Source organism: Lepus europaeus, chromosome 12, assembly GCF_033115175.1.
Source record: "Lepus europaeus isolate LE1 chromosome 12, mLepTim1.pri, whole genome shotgun sequence".
Taxonomy (NCBI): Eukaryota; Metazoa; Chordata; class Mammalia; order Lagomorpha; family Leporidae; genus Lepus; species Lepus europaeus.
In genome coordinates this window covers 96,137,030-96,162,118 of record NC_084838.1, presented here as the reverse complement: position 1 = coordinate 96,162,118, position 25,089 = coordinate 96,137,030, and the positions used below count along the sequence as shown (strand labels likewise).

Genomic DNA, 25,089 nt, shown 5'->3' with positions numbered 1-25,089 from the left:
TCCGCCCTCTTACAGCTCGGGGCGGAGGATTCGCACCTGAGGTGAGGACTGCGGGTGGCGGGGGCTCCCTGCTGTCCGCGGACCAAGTCAGGGGCTTGGGCTCGTGTCCCTGGGGCGGGGACGCGACGCCCCGGGGACGCCCCCTCCTCTGACAGGACCCGGAGCCCCGGGCCAGGCCTGGGTTTCCCACCTGACGGAGACCCGTAGGGGCGGGCTCTTGGGCGCTGCCGGCCTCGCTCCGTCTGGAAGGTGCCCGGTAGGGGCTGAGTTATGGGGGCGGGCCTTGGCTACCCCTTACCTGAGTAAGGCCGCCGAGTGCTGCGCCTTTGTGGTGGTAGCCGTGGGTCCGCCGCGGGGGCGCGGGGGCCGGCGGAGGCCCCGGCTCGGGCGCCTTGCTGACTCTGCCCCTTGGGCATAGCTAAGAGCTGTCGTCGGACAGTGAGGACGTCAGTAGAAAGTGCTTCGCGCTGTTGTTCGGGGAGGGACGTTGTCACTTGTGGAGCAGTCCATGAATGGCCACCCCCGTTGTGTTCGGAAGACATGCTTCGTTCCGTTCCTTTAATTCAGACAAGCACCATATTTATGTGTCTGCCTTACCATTGTGAGAGCAGAACGGGGTGGGGAGGGTAAGGTGATAGTTCTAAAGTATGGAAGGGCTAGGATGCGAACACGGAGAAGCTTTACGCTGAAAATCAAGCCATTTCTGATATCCTGCCTACCTAGCTCCTCCTTGCAGACTTCGCCACATACAAGGTAAGTGACTTGTCCCCGCGTCCGTAGGACTGTCTGCAGTCAGTGTGTTCCGAATCTCAAGTCTGTGGCAGGTGTATTCGTTCTGTAATTTCGGGCATCTCCCCAGAACCTTTGGGTCAGCCCGAGGCGCCAAGCACCTCTGCAGCTGTCTTCAGCAGACACAGTCTGATATTTTAGGGCAGATCCGTCCAAAACAGAGACAAAGTGGGCCACATTTGTTTCAAATGCTCTAGCAGCCAGCCGCAAGAAAGACTAAAATAAAAATGAACTTATTTCAAGGACATATTCTGGTTTTCAGTGTATTCAGAATGGTATTTCAACACATGACACCAGCCAGATTTCAGGTGCTCAGCCGTCAGATGTGACTAGCAGCCACGGTAATGGACGGCAGTTTACCGATTCCGGAAGAATCAGGTGTAAGGCCTTTTGTCAGGGGTGCTTTTGCTCCCCTGGAACTTTGGAAATGTCTAGAAACATTTTTGATTCTCATACGTGGGAGAAAGGATACACTGGTGTCTAAGGAGTGTTTGGAAATGTTCCTAGACATCCTAGGATGCACATGGCAGCCCCGAACATTAAAAAAAAAAAAAAATCCAGTTCAAAATGTCACCAGTGGTGAGGTAGAGAATTCCACTTTCCATGACAGTTTCAAATTGAATTTGTTTCCCAGGCCTAAATCCCATCTTCTCTGGAGCAAAACAGCTCCTTTTCTGGCAGGAAGAGGGGAGCCCCGGGGCAGGAGTGCCCCCTGGAAGAATAACCTCTTGTGGAGACCTGCCAGGAGCTTCAGAACACAGGAAGGACCAGAAAGAGATCGGGTCCTGACTTGCTTCTCCTGAAGTAATTCTTACTCCCCTTGTCCAGACGGAGCCAGACTTGATGATGTCGCCACATCCAGAAGCCATCCCAGACTGTGTGGCGGTGGACCAGCTTGCGAAAGGTGAGCGGGGCTTGAGAGGATGGGTGACTGCGTGCTGAGGCGTCCTCTTTACTGCACATGTAGAATCACAGAATGATAGTACAGGAGCATATTTCTGTTTCTCACTCTCGAAACCTTAAAGCAGTACTGATTCTGAGATGAATGATATGTCCATGGTCCTCAGGACAGAGCGAGAGCAGAGCACACTGCTGTTCATGCTGTCACATGAGGGGCACCCGAAGTCTTTTTGAGACACTGCACCAAGTTAGAACACAAGATTAGAAGACATTCTGTCTCCAAGATGCCATCTTTTTCAGTTTTCTGTTGATTTTTCTGTTGGTATAAATAATATAGATTAGTGATATGGGTGATCTGTTTTAATTTTTTTCATTATTAATTAGAGAAGATCTATAGTTACATAAATCATGAAAAATAATTTACAATCACCAATGAAAACACCAAGATTATATCCATGTGATACATGTTGAAGGTATTTCAAAAACTGAACTGAAATTCTGAGTTTATTTTAATGCAAAAAAATTTTAATCATGCATAGTTTTCTCAAAATATGCATTTTTCATGTGTGAAGAAAAAAAGATTGCAGGCCGGCGCCGTGGCTTAACAGGCTAATCCTCCGCCTAGCGGCGCCGGCACACCGGGTTCTAGTCCTGGTCGGGGCGCCAGATTCTATCCCGGTTGCCCCTCTTCCAGGTCAGCTCTCTGCTATGGCCCGGGAGTGCAGTGGAGGATGGCCCAAGTCCTTGGGCCCTGTACCCGCATGGGAGACCAGGAGAAACACCTGGCTCCTGCCTTTGGATCGGTGCGGTGGCCGCGGCGGCCATTGGAGGGTGAACCAAAGGCAAAGGAAGACCTTTCTCTCTGTCTCGCTCTCTCACTGTCCACTCTGCCTGTCAAAAAAGAAAAAGAAAAAAAGATTGCACAAAAATAAATTTTGCACTAAAATTAATTCATGTCCTTACCTTCATTTTTTCCACAAACTTTTTGAAGTACCCTAGTATTAGAAATGCATGTATCTAGGAGATATTGTCTCCTCATGGTGCTTCCTACCCCTCCGCTAGGCTCAAAGAAACATTTTTCAATGGGGAGACCATTTCCCCAGCTGGTAACATGAGATTTTAGGCAGGTTGATAGAGTGGCTGTCCATACCGCTCATGACTTTTTCCTTACCCCTAGCTTGTCCTTCACAGTTCTCCACATTCTTATCTAAACAGAAGAAAATGAAGGTATCTCAGGTGAGTTACTAACACCTTTTTTTTTAAACCATAGACTTTTATAAGTGTTTAAGGGTCCATAACATACTATGGAAAAGTAGAAATAGAAATAGAAAAGAAGGAAGACTTAGAAAAGCATTGTGGAAACACATGAAACTTGTATAACTTGAATAAAATTTGAAAAAATACAAAAGCATTGTGAATAGCACAGCAGAGTTGGGATGTGGGAAGATGCAGATCCTCAGAGATCACAAATTTTCCAACATGGAGCTGCATTTGTCACTCTCACCTTTCTGAAAGCCATGGCAGATGGGCAGATACACAGTATCATTTAAATTTGCATTTTTAAAAAAAGCTTAAACCCCTTGCGGCGCCGGCACACCGGGTTCTAGTCCCGGTCGGGGCACAGATCCTGTCCCGGTTGCCCCTCTTCCAGGCCAGCTCTCTGCTGTGGCCAGGGAGTGCAGTGGAGGATGGCCCAAGTCCTTGGGCCCTGCACCCCATGGGAGACCAGGATAAGCACCTGGCTCCTGCCATCGGATCAGCGCGGTGCGCCGGCCGCAGCGACCATTGGAGGGTGAACCAATGGCAAAAGGAAGACCTTTCTCTCTCTCTGTCTCTCTCTCTCACTGTCCACTCTGCCTGTCAAAAATAAAAAAAATTAAAAAAAAAAAAAAAAAAGCTTAAACCAGGGCCGGCGCTGTGGTTCACTTGGTTAATCTTCCACCTGCAGCGCCAGCATCCTATATGGGCGCCGGGTTCTAGTCCCAGTTGCTCCTCTTCCAGTCCAGCTCTCTGCTGTGGCCTGGGAGGGCAGTGGAGGATGGCCCAAGTGCTTGGGCCCCTGCACCCACATGGGAGACCAGGAGGAAGCACCCAGCTCCTGGCTTCAGATCGGCGCACTGCCGGCCGTGGTGGCCATTTGGGGGGTGAACCAACGGAAGGAAGACCTTTCTCTCTGTCTCTCTCTCTCTCTCTCACTATCTAACTCTGCCTGTCAAATAAAAAAAAAAAAAAAAAAAAAAAGCTTAAACCAAATTGAGTCCTTGTGGAATATAAACTGATTGAATTCAAGAAAAATAACTGTGGGTCTTAATGTGACAGAAAATATTTCTGATAACAGCCCTGAATTAAATACAGTACCATGATTCCACTTTTTTCACACTGAAAGTAGAGGTCTAAGTTCCAAGCAGGGCTTTTGTTTTTCAGGTAACTAAACAGAGAATCGAGTAGACATTTTGTGAAGGCAAGAACAGATTGGCTGATTGAGAGTAGAAAAGAATCATGTCAGTTCTTGTGACAGGGACCTTCCTGAAATAAAGGAGGAAAGGGCCTATCCTAGGATGGGATGCAGCCCCTTCCTACTGCTTGTAACTATTTTTCTACCTGCCTGTCAGCACAGATTGATGGTGCCAGCCGTGCTGGACAGTGTACAGCTCAGTGTGGCGGGGGAGGAAATAGTAGGTGTGCTAAGGAAAACTAGTTAAATATTATCAATACTATGTATGCACGAACAATCTCTTATCTATAGCTGCCAAGTAGCGTTAGAATATCCAAAGGTATGTATGTAGCCATATAAAGGAGACAAAGAAGCTAAAAAAGTGTATATTTAAAATGATTTTCTTTGTTCAGGGCTCATAAATCCAGCTGAGCTTTATCCCGGCATAATAAAGACTACTTCTTGTTAAAGGCCTTGGTGTCTCACCTCTCTGTTCACAGATCCCCACTACATTCTGAAGAATGGATGGGGTTTTTCTTGCAGAGCATGTGGGTTACTGCATTTTAGAGAAGACTAAACAAGGCGTTTGTCATAATCTAGTTTCTGTTGCTGAAACAATATCTGAGACTGGGTAATTCATAAAGATTTGTCTGGCTCATGGTTCTGGAAGTCCATCAGATCCTACTCAGCTTCTGTGGAAGGCCTCAGGTGGAAGAGCAGCGGGCATGTGTTCAAGAGAGTGACCAGCAGTGTCACACTTAACTTTATGACAACTAATTCCTCTCGCACGTTCTACATTAATCCCTTCTAGAGGATGGGGCCCCTGTGACCTCATCACCTCTTAAATGTTTCACCACCTTTTAACACTTTTGTTGGAAACAAGATCTCAACATGAATTTTGGTGTGGACAACCCACATCTAAATCATCACAGCATATAAGATCCAATTAGAATCTTTGCCCATTACAATTTGGACTTCCTCTTAGGAAATAAAATGAGGATAAAGATAGGTATTACATGTTTTTTGCTTTGCAAAATGTAGGCTAGGTATATTAGGCCTGACATAATAAAGTACCACAGACTGAGTGGTTTAGCATATTTTTTTTTTCTTTTTTCATTTGTTTGAAAGAGTTACAGAGAGGCAGAGGCAGAGATCTTCCATCCCCTGGTTCACTCCCCAAATGGTGGCAACAGCTAGAGCTGGGCCAATCCGAAGCCAGGAGCCAGGAGCTTCTTCCAGGTCCCGCACATGGGTGCGGGGGCCCAAGAATGGACCATCTTTTTTTTTTTTTTTTTTTTTTTTTAAGATTTATTTATTTATTTGAAAGAGCTACACAGAGAGAGGAGAGACAGAGAGAGGTCTTCCATCTGCTAGTTCACTCCCCAGTTGGCCGCAACAGCCGGAGCTGCAACGATCCGGAGCCAGGAGCCAGGAGCTTCTTCCAGGTCTCCCACGCAGGCACAGGGGCCCAAGAACTTGGGCCATCTTCTACTGCTTTCCCAGGCCATAGCAGAGAGTTGGATCCGAAGAGGAGCAGCCAGGACTAGAACTGGCACCCATATGGGATGCTGGCGCTTCAGGCCAGGGTGTTAACCCACTGCACCACAGCTCCGCCCCAGGATGGATCATCTTCACTACTTTCCCAGGCCATAGCAGAGAGCTCAATCAGAAGTGAAGCAGCCGGGACTCGAACCAGCACCCATATGGGATGCAGGTGGTGGCTTTACCTGCTGCACCACAGTGCTGGCCCCAGACTGAGTGGTTTAAACAACAGAAATTTATCTCTCACCTCTTTGGAGGCTAGAAATCCAAGATCAAGATGTCAGCCTGTTAGTTTCCTTTAAGGATCTGTTCCAGGCCTCTTTGACTTACAGATGTCATTGTTCTCTCTATCGTCATATCATCTTTCCTCTGTATGGGTCCGTGTTCAAATTTCCTCCTATTATAAGGGACAGAGAGAAATGTTTTAAATTTTATATTATTTGAGAAAGATAGATCTTCCATCCACTGGTTCAGTCTCAAGATGCTCACATCAGCTGGGGCTATGCCAGATCAAAGTCTAAAGTCAGAAATCCAACCCCCTGGCCAGTGCTGTGGCGTAGCCAGTAAAGCGCTGCCTGCGGTGCCCTGTCACATATGGGTACAACTTTGTGTCCTGGCTGCCCCACTTCTGATCCAACTCCCGGCTAGCACCTGGGAAAGCAACAGAAGATGACCTTGTGCCCTTGCACCCATGTGAGAGATCCAGAAGCTCCTGGCTCCTGGCTTCAGACCAGCCCAGCTCTGGCCATTGTGGCCATTTGGGGCGTGAACCAGTAGATAGAAGATTCTCTCTTTGTCTCTCTCTTTCTCTCTAACTGTCCTTCAAATAAATTAATTAATCTTAAAAAAAAAAAAAAGAAAGAAATTTTATCCAGGCAGGTCTCCCACATAGGTGACAAGAGACCTAAGAACTTGAGCCATCATCTGTTGCCTGCTAGGGTATGCGTTAGTAGGAAGGGGGAATCAGAAGCAGAGCCAGGACTCAAGCTCTGGTACTCCAGTATGGGAGGCAGATATTGCAAGCAGTGTCTTAACTGTGCCAAAATGCCCACCCCAAGAAATCTTTGAAACAGAAAGAAATGAAGAAATAGTATAATAAATATGTTCCTACCATCCTAGATTACCAGGTTTTTTTCTTCTTTTTTATGTTTAGTTGTTTAACTGACATGCAGATTTAATACAAGTACGGTATGCTTTTACCTAGATGGACTTCTACCTGTGTGTACTGGTAACCTAGCAGCCACGTTAAGAAGGAGAATGTCTCCCCCACCCATGGAATTCCCTTCCTTCCAGTTCCCAGTTCATAGACATTGCTCCTGCTCTGCAGGGACAAGCACTGTTCTGACCTTGCATGTTAGGAAAAAAAGGATAAACTCATTTTTGAACATCATGTAAATGGAAACATGCAGCATGTACTGTTTGTTAAGACTTAGCCTTAGGGAAGTCCGCTCTTTTCTGTACATAGCAAATTTTAGATTCATCATTGTTGCTATGTGTTTCAGTATTTCCATTTTACCACTGAGCAGTATTCCAATATATGAATATACTGTAATTTATTTCCTCATTCTCCTCCTGGCAGTGAGTTTTTTCAATCAGAGGGATATTATGAATAAGCTTCTATGAATGTTGCTTTGTTTTTTGTTTTTTGTTTTTTTTTTTTAAAGATTTATTTATTTATTTTAAAGAGTTATACAGAGAGAGGAGAGGAAGAGAGAGAGAGATCTTCCATCTGCTGGTTTACTCCCCAATTGGCCACAATGGCTGGAGCTGTGCCGATCCAAAGCCAGGAGGAGCCTTGAGCTCCTTTCAAGTCTCCCACAGAGGTGCAGGGGCCCAAGTACTTGGGCCATCTTCTACTTCTTTCCCAGGCCACAGCAGGGAACTGGATCAGAAGTGGAGCACCCAGGACACAAACTGACGCCCATATGGAATGCTGACACTGCAGGTGGCAGCTTTACCCGCCACACTACAACGCTGGCCCGAATGTTGCTTTGTGTCACATTTGGTATGTTCTCATCGCTCTTGTGTGGACAAAGCTAGAAATGAGATAGCTGCTTAACATAATAAACATGTTCAGCTTTAACAGGTATTACAAATAGTTTACCAAAGTACTATCAGTGTACATACCCACCAGTATTTTGGTGGTAACATTTGTCACCAGTAGACTTCCTCTTAATAGTCTTTTTTTTTTTTTTTTAAGATTTACTTATTTAGTTGAGAGGCAGAGTTACAGACAGACAGACAGGTCTTCCATCCACTTGTTCACTCCCCAAATGACTGCAATGGTCGGAGCTGGACCAGGAACCTGGAGCTTCTTCCAGGTCTCCCAGGTAGGAGCAGGAGCCCAAGCACTCAGGCCATCCTCTGCTGCTTTCCCAGGAGCATTAGCAGGGATCTGGATCGGAAGTGGAGCAGCCAGAACTCAAACCACCACCCATATTGGATGCCAAGGCCAAAGGCGGAGGCTTGACCTGCTATGCTGTGGCCCCGTCTTACTAGTCTGTGATTTTAGCTCTCTGGTCATTCTGTAGTTGTGTCTCATAGAAATTTCTAATTTGTTTTTCTGTGATAAATACTAATATTGAGCACCATTATTTGTGTTTTGTTGATTTGGATATCCTTTGGATATCCTTTCCTTTTGTGTAAAGAATGTATATAATTCTTGAGTTTTAAATTGGATTGTTTCCTTCTTGTTATTGATTAGTAAGGATTCTTTCAGCATTAGCAATACTAGTTCTTTTTCACATAAATGTATTGCTGATGTTCTTGGATTCTTTTATTTGCCCATTGTTTTTTAGAGATTTAATTATTTAATTGAAAGGAAGTTACATGGCGGGTGGAAGGTGTGGGAAGAGAGATCTACTTGCTGGATCACCCCCCACATGACCATGACAGCCAGGGCTGTCAAAAACCTTTGAATAGAGGTGGGCATTTTGGTGGAGCAGGTTAAGCTACCAGTGCCAGCATCCCATATGGGAACTGGTTCAAGTCCTGGCTGCTCCACTTCCAATCCAGCTCCTTGCTAATGTACCTGGGAAAGCAATGGAAGATGACCCAAGTACTTAGGGCTCTGCATTCATGTGGGAGACCTGGAAGAAGCTTCTGGCCCCTGGCTTTGGCCTGGCCCAACCCTAGCTGTTCAAGCCATTTGGGGAGTGAGCCAGCAGATGGAAAATCTCTCTCTCTTGTCTCTTCCTCTCTCCCTGTAACTCTGTCTTTCAAATAAATAAATGAATCTTTTTAAAAAAAAAATCTTTGAATAAATCTAATGAAAAATGTCAAAGACTTCACCTCTAATCTGAGAAACTTCCCAGCAGAATTTTCAGTGGAAACATAAAGTTTCTATAAAATTCAAAGGCCCTTAAACAGTCAATTATTGTGTAACTTAAAGGCCTACTAATTTCATGACTTACTATAAAGCATAATATTTAGGAAAGTAAAGTACAAGCTAAAATAGATGAAAAGCATACACAATGCACACACACACACACACACTTAATTGTAAACAGAAACCACTACAAAAACTCAGTGGACAGAGAATGGTCTTTTCAACAATGGCATAAGAGTAACAGTATCCATGAAAATAGGAGTCCTGACACTCACCTTTTACCATTCACAAAAGCTAATTCCAAGTGGATGAGGCTAAACTAATCAAATTTCTGTCGCAGTGTAGGGAATTATCATTATGATTTTGAAACAAATGATTTATTAAATTTAAGAACACTTTATCAGAAAATGATTAAAAATGAATAGGCCAGGCCATTCTTGTGGCCCAGTGAGTTATGCCGGCCCCCAATGAATTTTAAGTGTAAGATTTTTCCTACATGCTATTTGTTAGAATAAGGAACTTCCACTGCTGTTTTTAATGTCTTAAGAGTTTTTATTACATATACATATTAAATTTTGCCAACTGCTTTTCCTGTATATAGTGAGATAATCATATAATTTTACTCCTTTATTCTGTTAAAGGGTAAATTATATTGACAGACTTATTAGTGTCTTACCAACCATACATTCCTGGGATAATTCCCACCTGGTCATGCAGTGTCATCGAGTTAGTATATTTCTGGATTTAGTTGGTTGATACTTCTGTTAATATTTTTGTATCTACATTGATAAAGAAATATTGACCTGCACATTTCCTGTTGTGTAATATCTTGCCACATTTTGACATCAACATTATGTTCTCATAAAATGAGTGCAAAAACAATTACTTATTTTCTGTTCTATGAAAGAGTTTAAGATTTCATGAGGTAATGGGATCTTAGAGAGTTTCTTGTAGTTATTTTTCACGTGTGAATTAAATTTCTTTAATTTCTAGTGTTGTGATTCTTGTAACAGCTTTATGGAAATATAATTCATATTCCACATAATTTGCACATTTTAAGTGTACAATTGAGGGCCTGTATCATGACACAGTGAGTTAAGCCACTGCCTATGACACTGGCATCTTATATGAGCACTAGTTGGAGTCCTGGCTGCTCTGCTTCCCATCCCTTGCTACTAATATGCTTGAGAAAGCAGCAGAAGGTGGCCTAAGCACCTGAGCCCCTGCTTTCTATAGGGGAGACCTGGGTAGAGATCCAAGTTCCTGGCTTCAGTCTGACCCAGCTCTGGCCATTGCAGCCTTTTGGGGAATGAACCAGTAGATGGAACTTTGATTCATTCTCCCCCTCTCCTTCCCTCTCTCTCTCTCTAATAAGTAAAATTAATCTTTACAGAAAAGTATGCAATTCATTTCTTAATATGTTCATAGAATTGTACAGTCATCGCCACAATTTTAGAATATTCTCGGGGCCAACGCCGTGGCGCACTAGGTTAACCCTCCACTTGTGGCATCAGCATATGGCATCCCATATGGGTGCCGGGTTCTAGTCCCAGTTGCTCCTCTTCCAGTCCAGCTCTCTGCTGTGGCCCTGGGAAGGCAGTGGAGGATGGCCCAGGTCCTTGGGCCCTGCACCTGTATGGGAGACCAGGAGGAAGCACCTGGCTCCTGGCTTCGGATCGGCGTAGCTCCGGCCGTTGTGGCCATTTGGGGAGTGGACCAACGGAAGGAAGACCTTTCTCTCTGTCTCTCATTGTCTGTAACTCTACTTGTCAAATAAATAAATAAAAATATTTTTAAAAAAGAATATTCTCATCACTTCAAAAAGTAACTCTATTTCATTATCTATCACCCACCTATCCCAACATTCCTGACCCAAGTCCTAATCAACTGCTCAACTATATTCTGTCTCTATAAATTTGCCTTTTAAAGTTCATCCATGTTACAGTATGTACCTGTACATCATTCTTTTTTATAGCTCAATAAAACTCCATTTTTATGAACAATCCTATCAACTGATAAAGGTTTGGGTGGTGGTTTTTATTTTTTAACATTTATTTATGTATGTATGTATTTGAAAGAGTTACAGAGAAAGGCTCCCATCCACTAGTTCAGGAGCTTCATCCAGATCTCCCACATGGGTGGCAGGGGCCTGAATGCTTGGGCCATCTTTTACTGCTTTCCCAGGCACATTAGCATGGAGGTTGATCAGAAGTGGAGCAACTGGGACTCAAACCAGTGCCCCCATGGAATGTCAGTGCCGCAGGCGGCGGCTTACCCTATTATGCCACAGTTTCCTTCTATTCTATTTCTATTACGTTGTTTTTATTCTGAAAGGGTGTTGGATTTTGTCAAATGCTTTTTCTGAATCAGTTAAGATGATCATTTGGTTTCTTTAATTCTATTAATGTTATATATTACATTGATTGATCTTCTTTTTGCATGCGATCCTTCATTCCTGGAATAAATTGTACTCTGTTATGGTATATACAGGTGATCTTCAATGTAGGATGGGGTTATATCCTAAAAATCCCATTGGAAATCAATATATCTCTATCATTTTAAGATGAAAGTAAATTCAGTACATTTAACTTACCAAACATCATAGTCTTGCCAAGCCTACCTTAAACATACTCAGAACACTTCTTATACCCTGTGCAAAATCATCAAATACATCTATTTTATAATAAACTGTGGTTTTAATTGAGTGTGTATCATTTTCAAACCATTATAAGTTTCAAAAATCATGTGTCAAAACATCATAAATTGGGAACTTCCATCTTTTTTTTTAAAGGTTTATTTATTTATTTGAAAGGCAGAGTTACAGAGACAGACAATTCTTCCATCCACTGGTTCACTCCCCAAATGGCCACAATGGCTGGAGCTGGGGCAGTCCGGAACCAGGAGCCAGGAGCTTCTTTCAAGTCTCTCATGTGGGTACAGGGGCCCAAGCACTTGGACCATCCTCCACTGCTTTCCCAGGCCATAGCAGGGAGCTGGGTGGGAAATGAAGCAGCTGTAACTTGAACCAGCGCCCATATGGGATGCTGGCATCAAAGGCAATGGCTTTACCTGCTGTATCAGCGCTGGCCCCTGCTATCCTTTGTATATGCTGCTAGATTTAGCTTGGTAGTACTTGTTGAGGACTTCTCACCTGTATTGATCTATAGTGTGTGTGTGTGTGTGTGATATTTCTTTGTCTTGTTTTAATTCAAAATAGCTTGTAGATTGAATTAGGGGTGTGCCCTCTTCTGTTTTTAGAATATTTAGAGAAGGATTGGAGGTCATTCTTCTTTGAATGTTAGGATTCATCAGTGATGCCAGCTGCTGTTGGGCATTCTTCTTGGGAGGATTTTGATTATTGACTCTCTTTCATCTAGGTTATCCAATTTGTTGGTGTAAAACTCTACATTGTATTCTCTTGTCCCTTTTATTTCTGTATGGTTAATAGAATTGTCCCCATCTTCATTTAGTTCTTTAAGGTGTATGGTTAGGTTATTCTGAGATTTCCTTTTTAAAAAAAAAAAAAGATTTATTTATTTACTTGAAAGTCAGAGTTACACAATGAGAGAAGGAGAGGCAGAGAGAGAGAGAGGGGTCTTCCATCCGCTGGTTCACTCCCCAGATGCTGCAATGGCCAGAGCTGAGCCGATCCAAAGTCAGGAGCAACGAACTTATTCCGGGTCTCCCACGTGGGACTTGGGGCATCTTCTACTGCTTTCCCAGCCACAGCAGAGAGCTGGATCAGAAGTGGAGCAGCCAGGACTAGAACTGGTGCCCATATGAGCTGCCGGCACTGCAGACCAGGGCCTTAACCCTCTGCGCCATAGCACTGGCCCCTGAGACTTCCTTTTTTTTAAATAGGTGTTAACAGCAATAAATTTCACTCTAAGCACTGTTCTAACTACATTCCCTAAATTTCAGTACTTTGCACATTCATTTTCAGTAGTCTCAATGTGTTTCCAATTTCTCTTTCGATTCTGCTTTGATCCTGTGTGGCCCCATGGACTCGACACACTCACCTTAGCCGACTTCCTGTTCTTGTATGGAGTCTGGTGGCCTCTGTATCACTAAGAAAATGAGCATGTCCTAATTCTCTATGTAGGTGCTCCTCTCTTATCTGATGATACAAAAAAAGACATTAATTTTCAATTTTCCAAGCTTTCTTCTTGTAAAAATGTTAGTATTGCTCTTTTCAGGTCCCTATTTCATTGTGCTAACATCCAGAGGTACATTATATGTTATTTTTTCCAACTGGGTGAGATATAATGTGTTTCCTTATATTTTTAATATGCAAAGTACATCAGAAAATGACTTTATACAGAGGTTACCAAATATGTTAGCATGATTATTGATGCCATTTAAACCAACTAAATCAGTGGTCAGAAAACTTTTCTGGTAAATGTGAAATAAATGGATCTATAGCTAGAGCAGAGATCATACAGAAGCAATAAATGTGACTGTGTTCCAATAAATTTTGCTTATTAAAAAGATACTGCAGGGGCCGGTACCTGCAGTGCTGGCGTCCCATATGGTCGCTGGTTTGAGTCCCAACTGCTCCACTTCCGATCCAGCTCTCTGCTATGGCCTGGGAGGGCGGAGGATGATGGCCCAAGTCCTTGGGCCCCTGCACCCATGTGCAAAGACCCGGAGGAAGCTCCTGGCTCCTGGCTCCTGGCTCCTGGCTCCTGGCTCCTGCCTTTGGATCAGCTCAGCTCTGGCTATTGCAGCCAGTTGGGGAATGGACCAGCGATGGAGGACCTCTCCCTCTCTCTCTGCCTCTCCTTCTCTCTCTGTGTAACTCTGACTTTCAAATAAATAATTAGTCTTTTAAAAAAAAAATTTTTTTAAAAAGGATGCTGCATCAGGCCAGCACTGTGGCATAGTGGGTAAAGCTGCTGCCTGCAGAGCAAGGATCCCATATGGGTGCTTGTTCAAGTCCCGGCTGCTCCACTTCTGATCCAGCTCTCTACTATGGCCTGGGAAAGCAGTAGAAGATGGCCCAAGCCCTTGGGCTGCTGCACCTGCATGGGAGACCCGAAAGAAGCTCCTGGCTCCTAGCTTTGGATCAGCCATTTGAGGAGTGAACTAGAGAATGGAAGATCTTTCTCTCTCTCTCTTTCTCTCTCTCTCTCTCTCTCTCTCTGCCTCTCTGCCTCTCTGCCTCTCTGTAACTCTGCTTTTCAAAGAAATAAATCTTAAAAAAAAAAAGAGAGAGATAAAGCAGGGCCAGCCCTGTGGCGTAGCAGTAAAGCCACCACCTGCAGTGCCAGCATCCCATATAGGTTCCAGTTCGAGTCCCAGGTGTTCCATATCTGATCCATCTCCTTGCTAATGTGCCTGGGAAAGCAACAAAAGATTTCCCAAGTCTTTGGGCCTCTGCACCCAATATGAAAGACCTGGAAGAAGCTCTGACTTTGGATCCACCAGCTCTGGCTGTTGCAGCCATTTGGGGAGTAAACCAGCGATGGAAGACCTTTCTGTCTCTGCCTCTGCCTCTTTGTAACTCTGTCTTTCTTTTTTTTTTTTTTTTTTTTTTTTTTTGACAGGCAGAGTGGACAGTGAGAGAGAGAGAGAGAGAGAGAGAGAAAGGTCTTCCTTTTTGCCATTGGTTCACCCTCCAATGGCCGCCGCAGTTGGCGCGCTGCGGCCGGCGCACCGCGCTGATCCAATGGCAGGAGCCAGGTGCTTATCCTGGTCTCCCATGGGGTGCAGAGCCCAAGCACTTGGGCCATCCTCCACTGCACTCCCTGGCCACAGCAGAGAGCTGGCCTGGAAGAGGGGCAACCGGGACAGGATCGGTGCCCCGACCGGGACTAGAACCCGGTGTGCCGGCGCCGCAAGGCGGAGGATTAGCCTATTGAGCCGCGGCACCGGCCTTAACTCTGTCTTTCAAATAAATAAATCTTTAAAAAAAAATGGATGCTGCTATTGAGAACAAGTTGTGACACAGTGAGCTAAGCTGCCTCCTACAATGCAGGCACCATATATTAGAGCCCTGCTTCAAGTCCTGGCTGCTTCACTTCCCATCCAGCTCCCTGCTAATGTGCCTGGGAAAGCAACAGAGGACGGAACAAGTACTTGAGCCCCTGCCGCCTATGTGGGAGATCTGGAAGAAGCTCTGGACAACCATCTTCAGCCTGAAACAGCTCCAGCCATTGCAGCCATTTGGGGAGTGAACTAGCAGATTGAAGCTTATCTCTCTCTGTGTCTCTGCCTCTTGGAGTGAGCCAGCGGATGGAAGGATATCTAGCTTTCACTCTAACACTCTACCCTTCAAATAAATAAATAAATATTTTTAAAGATACTGATTTGTTTCATTTTCCTTTACAAAAAAACAATGCTGGGCTGGCTCCTGCCTTCGGATCAGCACAGCTCTAGCCGTTGCAACCAGCTGGGGAGTGGACCAGTGATGGAGGACCTCTCTCTCTCTCTCTGCCTCTCCTTCTCTCTATGTGTATCTCTGACTTTCAAATAAATAAATAAATCTTTAAAAAAAAAAGATGCATACTTATTATTGATTCATAAAAAGAATCCTAATCCTATCCCTTTCTGATTGGATTTAGAAGCTAAGCTATGAGATTAGTTTTTAAAATGGCTATTGAAAGGATCATTTTATTTATTTATTTATTTATTTTGATAGAGTTAGACAGTGAGAGAGAGAGACAGAGAGAAAGGTCTTCCCTCTGTTGGCTTACCCCCTAAATGGCCACTACAGCCGTAGCTACGCCGATCCAAAGCCAGGAGCCAGGTGCTTCCTCCTGGTCTCCCATGCAGGTGCAGGGGCCCAAGCACCTGGGCCATCCTCCACTGCCCTCCCTGGCCACAGCAGAGAACTGGACCAGAAGAGGAGCAGCCAGGACCAGAACTGGGCACCCATATGGGATGCTGGCGCCACAGGAGGAGGATTAACCAAGTGAGCCATGGCGCTGGCCCCAGGATCATTTTATTTTTATACATTATTTCTCATTTTCTTCATGGTTCTTTTTTATCATAATTTAATGTTTTTGATATTAATATAGCCAGTTATATTTTTCCATTCTTTTACCTTCAGCTTAGCTATATCCCTGTATGTGAAATATGTCTTCCATGTTATTCTCATGTTATCAGTCTTGTAGTTGGATTGTTTAGTCGAGAGTTGGCAACATTTTTTTGGTAACGAATCAGGCAGTAAATATTTTCAGATTTGACAGTCGTAACCTGTTTGATAGAATTTCTCAGTACTGTTATTTCAACATAAAAGCAGCTATAGGCAATGCCAAATGATTGAGTATTCCAAGGAAACTTTATTCATTAAAAAAATCAGCAAACCAGATTTGGCCCACAAGCCATAATTTACTGATGATTAGAGTATGCCCAAAATAGTCTGTTGGATGCAGAATAAAAACTGTAACAAGTTTATTTACATTTTTTAGCAAAAATAAGAATTTTTTTAAAAGTTTTACTGATGTATCTATTGCTAGTACATATATATAACTCATAAATACATATAACATTAATTATCCTGTCCATATTTTTACTAATTGAGCATCAAAGTATATGGTAATAATAGATCCAAAATAGACATCCTTTGTATCTGTTTTAAGCTCTTTTTAGTAAATGTGACAAGTATTGTTTTCATGGGCATTTTCTGTGTCATGTAAATGTGAAGCCCTCAGATTGAACCGAAATGTGCTATTACAGGCATCAGTGTCATTCAAGGACGTGAGTGTGGAGTTCACCCCGGAGGAGTGGCAGCACGTGAGCCCTGCTCAGAGGACCCTATACAGAGACGTGATGCTGGAGAACTACAGCCACCTCGTCTCACTGGGTAAGCTTGTGAGCCTAACTTGCCCATGTAACTCCGTACAGAAAGCATTCCGTTTTTAATGCACAGGAAGTTAACGTTTGGTGTTATTTAGGCTTTTCCTTCAAGAGTCTACAGTGATGACCTTTTCAGGGCTAGAAAGAACGTGTCACCAACACTCAGTGATGAATCCACTCAAGCGCCTTCAGGACGCTGTTCCTGACGTAGTTTTCTTCCACTCTTGTGGCCCAAAAGCCCATCTGTCTGGCCTTAGTCCTCATTTGTTCCCTGTTTCCAGGTTACTGCGTTTTCAAACCAGAGGTGATCTTCAGATTGGAGCAAGGAGAAGAGGCGTGGTTCTCAGAGGAGGACTTCTCAAGCCAGGGTCTCCCAGGTGAGTTATTGAGCATTAGCAGACCCCGTTTTGTAGTGGTAGCTAGACTCTTGAAGGTCAATTTAGATGTGTACACCTTTGTATTGCAATACTTTTCTTAGAAAGCCCAGTGACAGAAAAAGCACTGGTCAAAGGTAATAATTAATAAACCTCACTCCAATAAAATTAACAACTTTGGGGGGTCAGGGCTGCTGAAGGGGGTAGGTATTTAGCACAGCAGTTAAGATACCATTTGGGACTCCTGCATCCCATATCTAAGTGCCCAAGTTCAAGTTCCAGCTCTGCTCCTGATTCTAGCTTCCTGATATATGCACCATGGGAGGCAGCAGGTGATGGCTTAAATAACTGAGTTCCCAGATCCTGACTTTGGCCTGGCTCAACCCCAGCTCTTGCGACCATGTGGGGAGTAAACCAGGACATGGGAGATCTCTACCTGTCTCTGTATCTCTGCGTCTCAAATAAATTAGCTAAAAAATTTTTTGTTTTAATTTAAAACTTTGTTGATAGGAGATATTGATGAAAGGATGAAAAGACCAGCCACAGAGCAGCAAAATATTTATTTGGTACTAGTAACCTACAAAGGCTAAACTTCCAGAAAATATAAAGAACTTCCACAAGGCAATGTGAGAGATAGGCAATCTAACTGAAAACTGCAGAAAAGATTTTAACCATGAACACTTAAAATGGCCAGTAAATCTTTAAAAATGTGTTCAATTTCATTATTTTTTAAAAGATTTTATTTATTTATTTGAGAGGTGGAGTTACACACAGTGAGAGGGAGAGACAGAGAGAAAGGTCTTCCATCCACTGGTTCATTCCCTAAATGGCCGAAAAGGTTTAAAAAAAAAGCCAAGGGCCGGCACCGTGGCTTAACAGGCTAATCCTCCACCTTGCGGCGCCGGCACACCGGGTTCTAGTCCCGGTTGGGGCGCCGGATTCTATCCCTGTTGCCCCTCTTCCAGGCCAGCTCTCTGCTGTGGCCCGGGAAGGCAGTGGAGGATGGCCCAAGTGCTTGGGCCCTGCACCCGCATGGGAGACCAGGAGAAGCACCTGGCTCCTGGCTTCGGATCAGCGCGATGCACCGGTTGCAGCGGCCATTGGAGGGTGAACCAGCGGCAAAAAGGAAGACCTTTCTCTCTCTCTCTCTCACTATCCACTCTGCCTGTCAAAAAAAAAAAAAAAAAAAAAAAGCCAAGGGTAAAGTGGTGTGTGATATTTTCAATATAACTTATCAAAGATAGGCATTTAGAAGACATAATAAATGAATCAGACCCTTTATAAATATCACCTTTACAGTAAGAACTTCCATGATACCACTTTTAAAATTGTACTGCTCATTTCAGATTGAAATACAGAACACAGGGTGGGTTGATTAGGTTCACTTTTTTTTTTTTTTTTTGAGTTTTTTTAAATTTATTTGAAAGAGAAAGTTGCAGAGAGACAGAGAAGTCTCCATCTGCTAATTCACTCCCCAAATGACTACAACAGCCAGGGCTGTGCCAGGCCAAAGCCAAGAGCCAGGAGCTTCCTCCAGGTCTCCCACACTGGTGCAGAGGCCCAGCACTTGAGCCATCTTCTGCTGCTTTTCCAGGCACAGTAACAGGGAACTGGATTGGTAATGGAGCATCCCAGACTCAGAACCAGTGCCCATATGGGATGCTGGCACTGCAGGCAGAGGCTTAACCCACTATGCCATAGCACTGGCCTCTGGACTCACTTATTTTTCAGCTGTAATAGAATATATCAAAGATAGGACAGACAGAATGGAGCAGTGTATTTCAGTTGTAATAATGTATTTTATTTTCATCAGCACTTGTATTTCCGTGGATCATACTTGTAAGGATGAAAAGTGGAGGTACAGATTTCTTCATTTAATCATTAAGGAAGTTGGTGTTTTTATAAAATTAAGTTGCTGTTCAATAATTGATGGAAGCCGGCGCCCCAGCTCAATAGGCTAATCCTCCACCTGCGGCACCAGCGCACCGAGTTCTAGTCCCGGTCGTGGAGCCGGATTCTGTCCCAGTTGCTCCTCTTCCATTCCAGCTCTCTGCTATGGCCTGGGAGTGCAGTGGAGGATGGCCCAAGTTCTTGGGCCCTGCACCCACAAGGGAGACCAGGAGAAACACCTGGCTCCTGGCTATGGATCAGCAAGGTGCGCCGGCCACAGCAGCCACTGGGGGGTGAACCAACAGAAAAGGAAGACCTTTCTCTCTGTCTCTCTCTCTCACTGTCCACTCTGCCTGTCAATAATAATAATAATAATAATAATGATTGATGGAATAGAAGGGTATCAATTAGAAGAACATAGGCAATTGAATATTTTACCAGATAGTCTAGAAAATATCAGACTTTGACTCTACTTTGCTTTTTGTGTTAGGTATGTTTCATGAGTGCTGTTCTCTCCTAATTTTTCTTGTTACTCTAAAGTTTATAGTCTTCATTGTATTCACTCATTTCTCTCATTTTGTTGCTCCTTAAAATAACCATCCCTAAAAACTCTAATTTTTATTTCCTTTTCTTTCTTTTCCACTCAATTGAGAAAATCTTACTTTTCACCATGGCAACTACAGATATATATTTATAACCAGTTTCCAAGTAGGGAGGTCAAATACATACATATTCGTATGTACATAAGTGAATTATTTAATCTTAATAAACCAAAGAATGAAGTGCAATATAAGCTATATTTTAAGCCCTACTACAGATAAAAGGTTCATAAGATTTTCAATTTTTCTCAGTTTTAGAAGACTACAGTGATGATGACGTTACCAAGAACAAGAAAATCAGGCATGAAAACTGGTGGAAAACAGAGGTCATCAGCAATAAAACATCGACGAGAGAAGAAGAGGAAGCTTTGGGCAAACCATTTAATCTGAGCACAGCTTCTATTTCTTCAGCAAAAATGTCCTGCAAATGTGACTCATGGCAAGTGAATTTGCAAAATACTTCTGAATTTGTCACTAGTAATAGAAACTATTTAAGAAAAAAAGCAGATTATCCTAACATATGTGAGAATTTACCTTTTAAAATTAAGTGTGACAGAACTCAAACTAGAGAGAAATTTTATGAATATAATAAAAATATGAAAGCCCTCAGTTATAAGAAAAACCTTCTGGAGCATCAAACTTTTCAAACATTGGAACAAGTTTTTGAGTGTAATGAAATTAGAAAGTCTTTATGTGGTAGGACTGACTGCATTGCTCGTAAGAGTTTTCACACAGAAGAAAAATCCTGTAAAGATGATGAATTTGGGAAAAACTGTGATAACACAACTGTCATTGACCACCAAAGAACTAGCACAGGGGGAAAACATTCTCATCTTAACCAATATGGGAAATCCTTCTTTGAAAAATCAGCTATGGAAAAATACAATGAATTTATGACTGTGAAACATTATGAATGTAATACACATGAGAATAATTTCAACAGGAAGTCATTCCTTCCTCAACCACAGAGAACTATCACAGAAGATACTCCATTAATATGTAATGACAGAACACAAACCGCAGATAAGTCCTTTCAATGTCATGAAAATAAGAAATCCTGGCAGGTACTGACTCACAAAACACGCCAGAGAACTCACTCTGCGATAAAGCCCTATAACTGTAATGAATGTGGGAAGTCCTTCTTTCAGAAAGGGCATCTCGTTCAGCATCAGAGAACTCACACAGGAGAGAAACCATTTGAATGTCATGATTGTGGAAAAACTTTCTCCCAGAAATCACACCTCAGTACACATCACAGAATTCACACAGCAGAGAAACCCTATAAATGTAATGAATGTGGGAAAACATTTGTCCAAAAATCAACGCTCAGGGGGCATCAGCGGATTCACACAGGAGAAAAGCCGTATGAATGTAGTGAATGTGGGAAAACTTTTGTTCAGAAGTCAACCCTCAGAGATCATCATAGAATTCACACAGGGGAGAAATCTTTTCAATGTAATGAGTGTGGGAAAACTTTTGGCCAGAAGTCAAACCTAAGAATACATCAAAGAACTCATAGTGGAGAGAAAACTTATCAATGTAATGCATGTGAAAAATCCTTTTGGCGAAAAGACCATCTCATTCAACATCAGAAAACTCACACAGGAGAGAAACCATTTAAATGTAATGAATGTGGGAAAACTTTTGCCCGGACATCAACCCTGAGAGTGCATCAGAGAATTCACACAGGAGAGAAACCATTTAAATGTAATGAATGTGGGAAAAAATTTGTCCGGAAAGCAATCCTTAGTGATCACCAGAGAATTCATACCGGGGAGAAACCCTTTCAATGTAATAAATGTGGGAAAACTTTTGGCCAGAAGTCAAACCTCAGAATACATCAGAGAACTCACAGTGGGGAGAAATCTTATGAATGTAATGAATATGGGGAATTGTATGAGAAGTCAACTGTATACCAGAGAATTCAAGGAGGGTTAGCGCCCTAATGATGTAATAACTGTGGAAAATCTTTCTGACAAAGGGACAACCACATTTAACTCAGAATACTGTTGGGGAAAACTAGTTAAATTAGTGAGTATAAGTAAATAATCCAAGAAGTCAACCCCCACAGTGCTCTAGAGAATTCACACAGGACAAAAAAATCATTTGAACCTAAAAATAGGAAGAATTTGTCAAAAAGGCAAACCCTCAGAGTACATCTGAGTTTTCACACAGACTCATGTTTCTTTCAAAGGAGTATGGAAAGTCCTAAATAAAGTCACACCCCATTAGATAACCTACACACCACACAACATGATAATGTATTCACCAGTAACAACTTTATTTTTTTAGCACTTATCTAGTCTTAATTTCCCACGCTGCCTTTTGTGAAAATGGGGCTTTGTGACTAGGCAATGGAATGTGCGTAGCTATGCTGTATGTCACATCCCAAACTGACAAATAAAAGATTACCAGGAATCTATCAGAATAAAATGTATGTGACTTTTGTAACAATCTTGGGTGACATGCCTTAATGTGGCACATGACAAGATAATGGAAACTTTATCAGTTGAACATTTTGTGAGCAAAAATTAAGCTTATATTCTGTCGGTCTTGTACATGTTCAGATCTGTTTGTTTTCACACATAATTTCATATCCCTGTGCTAGGAAAGCAGAAAACTCTTGTCTCGGCTTATGTAAGCCAGAGGACACAAACCTAATCAGAAGGTTCGAGTCAGAGTCCATCAAAGATCATTAGAGAATCCATATGAAAGACATCTTTCAATGTAATGAAATGGACAGTACCACCTGATACAGGACATATATAAACCTAAATGCTGGGAGTTTGGTTTTGGCTGATGGTGAGCAGCTGCCATGCAGCTTGGAGTGCCTTGTTTAATAACATGAAGTCACTGCTTCCTCACCTCTTGACAACTCTGTATCCCAACAAAAGCTCCTTTAAGGACAAAGATGTTTCCCTGTCTCCAGTGGAGACTGAGAAGGAGGCTGTTGACACATAAGTATTCTGGAGAACTTCAGGAAGGAAAAGACTCCAATTTGTATGGCTGTATTGCATATAGTGCCCAAGTTAGCACCTCACCAGTTCCTCTGTGGGTAGAGGATGCCTAAATTTAGCTAATCGGGTTCAGAGAAGGAAAACTCTAACTCCATGGATGAGGCCTTTGGGACCAGTAGGATGTACTATGGTTACTCCTACATGTTAAAGTACAGTAGGAATTAGTATTATATGTGCTGTACTTCCTCTGTGTCACAGGGCATGCTTTCCATCAGGAAAACTTGCATGTGGATGTCGGCACCAGACAGGCTTGGCTCAGGATGAAGCTAGGAGCCAGGAGTTACATCTGGGTCTCCCACATGGTTGGCAGGTACTCAAATACTTGAGACATTATCTGCTGTTTCACAGGATGAAGTACAAGGAAGCTAAATCAGAAGTGGAGTAGCTGGGACTTAAATTGGCATTCAGATATGGAATAGAGGGGTCCCAAGGGGTGGCTTAACCAACTGTACCATAATGCCTGCTCCTAATCATTTTTTATAAGCATTATTAGAGTGTGTGGAACATTTTTTCCCCTCCTTTGGTTTTGCTTTGCTTCACTTCCACACAAAGACTTCCTAAGTACCAATTCAAACAACTTAATAAAATGACAAAAAATGGTAAAATCAGATTCCCAAGATCAACTAAATGAACAGGCAAAGAAATTCTAGAATTCATCCCAATAATCCATCTTAATAGTAGTTATACTCACTCTTACTTTTCACAACATCCTAACATTTCAAAGAGAAAACTGTCACATTGAAGAATCTAGTCCTTTATATTTCTCACCCCAAAAGGGTATAACACCTGCATCTGACCTTCTGCCTCCATGTTTGTCTTTCTTGATACCTTTTCTCTTGTATTAAAAGTCTTGGAAGCCCAACAGAAATAATATATTCTACATTTCTAATGGAAATTTTGTATTATAATGAGAAAAAAACAATTATTTTCTTATAGTCTCATTGCAATCTCCAAGTACCATTAGCCTGTGTTGCTCCCTGATTTTTTTTTATTGATCTTCCAGTTTTCTAAGGAACACTGACAAAACAATATGATTAGATTAATCTCCAGCTCCCTGATCCTTGGTACATAATTAGTAAACTAAAAAACTAGCTGATCTGGCTTGTGAAAAGAAATCTGAAAACAATATTGCAGCTTGATAAATTTGACTGTTTGCAAGTTTGGCATCAGGAGTATTGGGACTAAATGAGTATGTCCTATCCTCATTTGGTTTCTTATCCACAGCATGTCAGTCTCCAATGAACAAATTCTTAATAATTCAGTCCTTCAAATGGCAGAAGTGATGAGGCTACATTTTTAAGAAATATTTTTTGGAAATCTGAAGTGTTGAGATGCCAGTCTGTAACTTAGCTTTAGCATACTTCATCAATAAAATTTAGTGCTCTCCTGTATGGTATTCAGGTGTACTAAATTAAATTCCCCAACTCAATGCATCAGTCTCTGAGTCCTCACTAGAACCAGCTACTGGCCGTCATGATGCAGTGGGTTAAACGCCACTGCCTGCAGCACTGGTATCCCATATCAGAGTGCTGGTTATATGGTGGAAAGGAAGGGAGGGATCACAACAATTACATTTGAAAGCTACAAATTATAATAGCAAGCCACTTTGATAGCTCTTAATAGACCTCAACATGCCACTTTTTTTAATATGACTTTTTTCACTTTAAAAAAATTGTTTTTAATTTGAAAGGGAGACAAAAATGTTCCAACCACTGGTTCACTCCCCAAATGTTCTAACAACCACTGCTGCGTGAGGTCAAAGCCAGGAGCCAGGAACTCCATGGGGGTCTCCCACATGGTCGGAAGGGACTCAAATACTTGAGGCTGCCTCAAGGGTGCGCATTAGTAGGAAGCAGAACCAGTATTTGAACCCAAGCTCCCCAATATGAGATGCAGGCATTACAACAGTATGTTAACTGTTGGGCCAAATATCCACCCCCTACCACCACTTTTAATAATGGGTAAAACAGCTAGACAGAAGATCAAAAAGGGAATAGTTTTAATTACATTGTAAACCAGTTAGCATCTATATAGAACATGCTACCCAACAACAGCAGAGGAAGCATGGTTCTCAATCAAGTTGCACATGAAATATTCTCTAAGAGAGACATTTGTTAGGCCACATCACAACTCTAAATGAATTTTAAAAGTTATACAAAGTATCTATCACAATTATAATGAATACAGAGGTCAATAAGAGCAATAATTCATAAATATGTGAAAATTAAATAAAATTTTTTTAAAAAATCACAAGGAACACTAGAGAATACTTTTATTCTGTCAAATTTATTTTTATTTATTTTAAAGGCAGAGAGAGGTATCTTTCATCTGCTGGTTCACTCTCCAAATGCTTACAGCAGTCAAGACTGACCAGGTCAAAGCCTGGAGACAGAAATCCAATCCAAGTCTCCCTTGT

General features: G+C 42.5%; 1 protein-coding gene across 1 annotated transcript; it reads left to right on the top strand.

Annotated features, from left to right (window-relative positions):
- Window positions 1-23,568, top strand: ZNF510 (zinc finger protein 510). The gene is made up of 7 exons (XM_062208567.1): window positions 1-41; window positions 724-753; window positions 1,618-1,693; window positions 2,867-2,925; window positions 16,674-16,800; window positions 17,075-17,170; window positions 19,909-23,568. The coding sequence occupies exons 3-7, from the start codon at window positions 1,633-1,635 to the stop codon at window positions 21,600-21,602; spliced, it is 2,037 nt and encodes a 678-aa protein (XP_062064551.1). The 5' UTR covers window positions 1-41; window positions 724-753; window positions 1,618-1,632; the 3' UTR covers window positions 21,603-23,568.
- Window positions 23,569-25,089: the final 1,521 nt, after the last annotated feature.